Raw genomic sequence first — 6,931 nt, forward strand, 5'->3', positions numbered from 1 at the left:
CCCAGGGTCTAAATCATCCTGGTCATGTTTGGAATGACACCAAAAACACTTATCACTTCTCTGCTTAAATCCTTAGGTGGTCTCACAGCTTCTAAGGAAAGCAGGCCTTGCAGGACCTTTCACCATCTGGCCCTCACTTGTCCTTCCAGTTTCATTTCTGGCCAAGACCCCCATGAGCTCCATATTTACATCCCTATATACAGGCCCTGCCCCTGGGGTTGGACTGGACCCTGAGCCGTGCACACGCTAGGCAAGCTCTCCAGCCCCACCATCATTACACAATGGGTTAACCTGTAGTTTGGTTAGTTGGTCTTCAGTCACCAACTTCTCTATCTCCTTAGTTCCTTTTCTATGTCCAGGGTTTTTTGTTTTTGAACCCAGGGCCTGGCCCAAGTGAGATAAGAGCTCTATCACTAAGTTACACACCCAGCCCTGTCCAGGTGATTTTATCTAGTTAACAAAACTAAAGGCTGCAAGGCCTCACTTGCTCTTTTGCTCATAATGAACTGTTACTTTTTCATCATTCTTATTTATCTGCTTTTAAGTCATTGACTGTAGGTCATGCTTCCTAATGACTGACTGCTTCCTTGTTGGACTCATCTGCTTTTCAGTCTTTTAGTGTTTCCATCTTCCTTTGTTTCCACCAACAGCTCAACCAACTCCTGGGAACCCTAGTGTCCTAGCTGCTGCTCACCAGGCAGGAACCTGATCTCATTATTACCTCATGGGAGTTTTCTTGATCTTCAGTTCCTTCTAACCGGGTAGTTCAGTCCTTTTCAGATCAAAGCTAGCTCTGGCCAAAAGACAGAAGATAAAATAGGAGCTAAGAGTTCAGCTTCCTGTCATACCTGGTCTCCAACAGATATTATTCTTGCTAACACTAAACAGTCTTTCTAAACTCTTTAACCGGTTGGGAATATCTAGTCTGTGTTCCTGCTGTAAAAGTTAAATGATCTGGAAATATAAGGAAGTACCTGCACACGGAGTCAAAAACTCTCCACTCTCAACCAAAGCTGTCTGTTGGCAAGGGCTCCCCACAAGGGACACTAGTGCCCTTTTCTCAGGACTCATTTTCCTAAGTTCATTTGTCCCGTAATGGTTAGTTTGAATTGTCAACTTGATTGGATTGAGAGATGTCGGTGATTAAGAGGCTTCTGGGCATGTCAGTGGGGGGGTGTCCAGGAATGACTGGCATGTGGGATAGCGAAGTGAAGTGGAGATCCTCCCTAAGTGTGGGCAGCACCGTCCAATAGGATGGTGGCTTGGATGGAATAAAAGTTGCAAGAACAAGGAAGCAGCAGTAAATGCAAGCTCAATCCTTCTTGAATGGGTTCTTGATTGCCGCTGGGATCACCTGAGGATATCAGACTCTCGCTTCTTCAAAAAGAAGCTTTCTTTCAAAGTGGACTGTCAGTGATTCTCCACGAAGTTCCAGAAGCCTTCAGTCTCTGACTAGGGAAGCACCGTTGATCCCTCTTATTCTGAGGTTTCAGCCTCTTGGACTGTGCAGTTACTGGTTCCTCTAGCTCTCCAGCCTGCAGGTGGCCATTGTGGACTATCCAGCTTCTGGTTGTGTAAGCCAATCTAATAAATCCCCAATTTATAGTCATACTTCCTGTTGATTGTTCTGCTAGAGAAATTTAACACCCCCGCCCCCCAAAAAAATCAGCCTGAGAACAGAAAGAGGGGAGCCTTGCCAAGGCAGTTATTACCACTTTTGGCACTAGACAGATTATTATTATTATTTTGGTACTGGGGACTGAACTCAGGGATGCTTTACCATTTACCCAGTCCTTTTTGAGACTGGATCTTGCTAAATTGCTAAAGCTGCTACTGAACTTGTGATCTTTCTACCTCAGCCTTATGAGTTGCTGGGATTATAGAGGTATGCTACCATGTATGGCTAATTTTTTAAGTTATCAGGCTCAGAAGGGGTCCATCACTCTCAGTTTGTGTTGGAGCCCCAAGCCTCTCAAATGCGCTGGCACAGGAGACCATTTTTTGGTGCCCAAATCAATAGTTGACTTAGTCTTTGGCACCAAATCCAGTTGATACTGCCTTGAGGTCAGCCACAGAGTGAGACTCCAAGGATCACACTGACATTTTCTGGACACCACTGGCCAGACTTGTCATTGCTTTCCATTATCAGTGACTCCAACTCCAGAGGGAGCAGCAGCAGCAGGGACAGAATATTAGCCTCAGAATCTGGTTGGCAGCAGACAACTGTGAACACACGCCCTCAGGCTTTTCAAAGATAGAAACTAAAATACCTTCCAACTCATCATGGATGCTGAACACTAGGGACATCTAGTGGCATGAAGTCATTACCAGTTACATCCTTAGGTTTCCATAAAAGTCCTTCGGAGTGAAAGCCCCATAATGGGGCTACCCCTTTTAAGAAGGGAAGTGCAAACTCATTTTATATATTGTTTCCTTTGACAACGTCACCCTAAAGAAATATTCTGTGGCTACTAAATATAGGGCACCAAATGTGTGTACTATCAAAGAAGGGGAATACTGGGCTTTACCTCCCTTAAGTATTTTTTTCATCTTCATTTACTCTCTGAACCCATAACAGACTAAAATCTAATTAAGGCATTGACCTTAAACTTTTTTTTTTTTGGTCGTGCTGGGACTGGAACCCAGGGCCTTGGGTAATTGCTGTACCACTAAGTTATGTCCCAAACCCTCTTTAATATTTGATTAAATAAGTCAGATCTCTAAGAATTATTTTAAGCTAAGTTTGACAAAACACACTAGAATGTCTAAATAGGCTCCATGCAATCCTTTTTTCTCCTCTACTTTTACTTCCTTCTAAAGGGAATAGAAGGCAGAGGTGCTGAGATACCTTATACCATGCAGACTAAGTTCATTTGTAAAGATTACTTTACTGTCCTAGAAAAATACACATTGCAAATTTGAGGGCTACAACTTAACCACTTTAAAGGATTCCTGAGGGACAAGGGATAACCTTTGAATATCATACTCTGGTAATGTGTGGTGGAGGCATATTAAATATAGTTGGGTCAGGTGGATTTTTTAAAAATCCTTTTTTTCTTTCTTTCTTTTTTTTTTTTTTCTAAAAAAGGGAAAACAAATTGCCATCTGTCTGGCTTATTTTGTGTGTGCATGTATATATAGGAACAGCTTGGGGGAGGGGTTGTGTCATGCAAGGAAGCAAAAACAAGACGATGACTTCCTTCAACAGAGGAGCCTCAGTGTTGTAGGAAGAAAGCAGGGAGGGAGGCTGCTGGAAAGGGCGTAGCATGTAGCTGCTCCTGCTTGTGCCTGCTGAGAACCCAGAGCATCAGTGGTCGAGGGCAGAAAGCTTAGTGATCTCTCAGGGGTTCCTATTTGAACACATCAGATATCCTATGAAAGTAGACAGGTCTGTTTTAGAATATAAATGGTAGTGACTTCCTGTGCTCCTGAGGTGGGGCAAAATAATCCATGAACACATAATCCTTCTGGGCACAAATGTTTCTGGATTGGCCAGCAGAGGACACTAGGAACAGAGGTGGGGGCAGAGTTGGGGATAAAAAGGCTCCAGAGATAGGATATCTTCATAGGAATTTTGAGAAATGTCCTTTGTTCCAGTATTCCTAGGTGATGGCACTGGTGAGCTTGGTCAAAGTCATTGTGAGTGTCACTCTGCAGAGGCCAAGGACCGAGGATCAGGAAGCCACTCTAGGTTGAGAAGAAAGTGCATCTCAAAGCCAGTGAGGGCTGCAAAATGATTTGTGGCTGGGCCAAAAAGAAGCCAATGTAGAAAGGCCCTCTTTTTAGATGCCGATGGTCTGTAGAATCCGCCTCTCATTGTCATTAAGGTGGCCTGAGAACATTATGTAGCATGGCTGCTGGGCAAACTGGCAGAGGAAGTCTGTGAGATATGCCTGGAGGGAAGAATAAGAATGGTGTTACTGAGGGCCCCCGGGGTCACTCATCTGCAGCAGTGTATGAACCACTACCAAGTGGTAGAGGCACTGGCTGACTTCTAAGCAAATGCCACCTTCTTGAGGGATGACCTTTTATATTCTTGGATCTAGTTTAGGTATAACCCAGGGACAAAATTTCAAAGGGAACCAAAATATTTCCACAGCTATTATCTCATGTTTTACCCCAAGGACCTTCACAACATAGCCTCAAGTAGCTGGATTATAATACTGGTATAAAATATTTGGTGAAACGTCCCACTCTCCCCAAAGCCCTTGACCACTCAGCAAGATACAACTCTCTCCCTTGAGGTTCCCAGGAAGAACTATGAATAGATCTGAGCCCATATTTCTGCTTCCATGGCTTGGGATATTGTCGCTTGCAAGAGCTCTTCTCTGGACACCCTCACCTGCAAATCAATCTGATAGAGAGGATCCTTCAAGGCATCGGGGTCATCTTCCTCATCATCCTCGTAGTAATCCTCCTCTGTTAGACATAGCCAACACAGGGCGGGTCAGGGCAGAGGCCCATGATCAGCCCTGGTGGTGATGCACCATTGCATGGCTGAGGCAGAAGCCCAAGGAACATTCCTTATAGGCCCGCCTCTCCCCTTTCCTGGGTACCCCATTCTTGGTACCAGTGTGCAAAGAAAGATATTTACCATGGCTCTCCTCTTCTCAAACTGCTTACCATATTTACTGGTAGCAAGAATGTCAGATAAAAGTTGGCCACCTAAACCATCTTCTTCTTCCTCCTCTTCCTCCTCCTGGTCCTCCCACATATCATTGGAGTCATCTGCTTGGAAATGAAAAGCAGCTAAAGCACATTCATGTATTCTCCCTTCTGAAACCCAAACAGGCCAGAACAGAGGGCTCTGAGGGTTTCTCCAAGGTGGCTTGCAGTCCCTAGTGGGAGAGAATCAAGGATGGCCAAACACTCCCAGTGTGAATGAAAGAACCAACTTCCAAGAAGGAAGGGTAAGACAGCCCCCTGGTTGTTTCCCATTCCCAGCTTCTGAGATTTAACAAGGCAGACCTGACAGTATCAGCCATAGAGTAGCCACTCAACACATATTTTTTTCTTTCTAAACCAATGAGTCAACAAACCAAATTGACAATTTGTAACTTGATCTGCCAGGTTAAAAGTCTCCTGGGAGTAAGGGCCTGGTGCACCTTGACTCCACTCTGCAGGATTGGCGTGGCGAGCAGCATTGGCCTCCATGACGTTGGAGAGCTCGTTGATAATCAGCTTTAGGATCTTGACCAGCAAAGGAATGTTTGTCCAGCGCTCTGGATCTGGGAAGGAAGGAAAAGGCTTTAAGTCAGACTGTTATTGGCTCACTTCTGGCAACGCCTTCATGCTCCCTATGGTGCACTCACCACAGAGTTGACCATCATTTCACCATCACTTTCCACCATCTCTGACTATATTTAGCCACCAAAGAATGATTTAACATTAAATGACTTTGTCCTGTTATAACAGTTCTGAAGTTGGGAGAGATTAAGAACTCAGGGACTGAAGGAGATAGTTTCTTGTAAGTATTAAAGTTCTAAAGCCAAATAATTGTACACACCACAGTACTAGAGTCCTCAGGACTTGCAAGATATCTTTGTAAGATTTTATGGGTTATTATAAACTTACAGTTAAAGCAGCTCTACCTAAAAATCACTAGAGAAAACCTGATAACAAAGACATGCTGAATATGTGTGTTCAGGTCTCAGAATGAACCTGGAAGCTGGGGATCCTTGGTAACTATTTTTGTCAATTTTCAACAACAGAAAGGAACCTTATATTCTGATCCATTGTTTGCCTATAGTTTTCGGCCTCCTCTTCTTAATTTTTAGTTTTTGGTACTGGGAATTGAACTCAGAAGTGCTTTACCACTGAACCACATCCTCAGCTCTTCTTATTTTTTATTTTGAGACAGGGTCTCACCAAGTTGCAGAGGGCCTTGCTAAGTCACTGAGGCTGACCTTGAACTTGCACTCTTCCTGTTCAACTTCCTGAGTCACACACATAGGCATATACCACCACACCTGGCTCTGCCTCTTCTTTATCTAACCCATCACTCGCAATTATGTTTTAAAAATATAGATCACAGGTCAGCATGGTGGTGCATACCTATAATCTCAGGTTGAGGCAGGAGGATTTGTAAGTTCAAGGCCAGCATGGGCAACTGAGTAAGACCCTGTCTCAAAATAAAAAATAAAAGAGTAGAGTGCCCTTGGGTTCAATCCCCAGTACTATAAATAAAATAAACAAATGAATAAAAAGCATCCTTAGGCTCTACGGAGAAGGGACCGGAGGGATGGCGGCATCACCCACTTTTGGCTGATTTAGAGCGGGTACGGATGCCCTCATCCATGCTGTAGATCTCTTCTCCCTTCACACGGATATCCTGTAGCCGTTTGTCATCTGCATTGATGCCATGCTGGAGCAGTTTACACAGTGCCACAGAGCTGGCAAGGAAGAGCCAGAAAAGATCAATCAGCCACCTATCTAGAGTCCACTCAGGAGACCAGTCATTATGTCCTAAGACAATGAAAATTCTGTTCACAACTAATTAGGAGAGACAAGACAGTTCAGCTGAAAATGGGATTAGAATTCATAAGATGGTCCAATGAGAACTGCTTTTCTTGAACAAAGACAGGTGGGCAAGCATCACAATCACTAACCACACTGTACAGTCAACAGGGTGATAAAAATCCAGGCAAGAAAGTCAGAAAGCCAGGGCTGGAAGGATTGGGTTTATAAAGGAGAATAAGCTACTAGCACTTCTTAGCTGGCTGAAGTGCCGGCAGATTTCAGAAAAATATTGTCTACCTGTGTTGACTGTATTTTGGGGATTTCGAGATGGCAGTCATTCAAACATACAGGTTAGCAAGAAAGAGAAAATGGAAAACAAGGGGTAATCGGGTATGTCAAACAAAAATCAATGGTGCAAGTCAGGGAAGGAAGAAATATGAGTAGGGGCAGAATACTCAGAGAAGATGAGGGC

General features: G+C 44.0%; 1 protein-coding gene across 2 annotated transcripts in view; it reads right to left on the reverse strand.

Annotated features, from left to right (window-relative positions):
* Positions 1-2,868: 2,868 nt before the first annotated feature.
* Positions 2,869-6,931, reverse strand: part of Ipo9 (importin 9) — a 47,692-nt gene continuing 43,629 nt past the window's right edge. For both annotated transcript variants that reach the window (XM_047520408.1, XM_047520409.1), the window contains exons 20-24: positions 6,259-6,392; positions 5,106-5,228; positions 4,624-4,728; positions 4,343-4,419; positions 2,869-3,893 (exon numbers count right to left, since the gene is read on the reverse strand). In XM_047520408.1, coding sequence (XP_047376364.1) covers positions 3,783-3,893; positions 4,343-4,419; positions 4,624-4,728; positions 5,106-5,228; positions 6,259-6,392 — 550 coding nt within the window. In that variant the 3' untranslated portion in view covers positions 2,869-3,782. The remainder of the gene's footprint in view (positions 3,894-4,342; positions 4,420-4,623; positions 4,729-5,105; positions 5,229-6,258; positions 6,393-6,931) is intronic.

The sequence above is a fragment of the Sciurus carolinensis genome, chromosome 12 (assembly GCF_902686445.1).
Source record: "Sciurus carolinensis chromosome 12, mSciCar1.2, whole genome shotgun sequence".
Taxonomy (NCBI): Eukaryota; Metazoa; Chordata; class Mammalia; order Rodentia; family Sciuridae; genus Sciurus; species Sciurus carolinensis.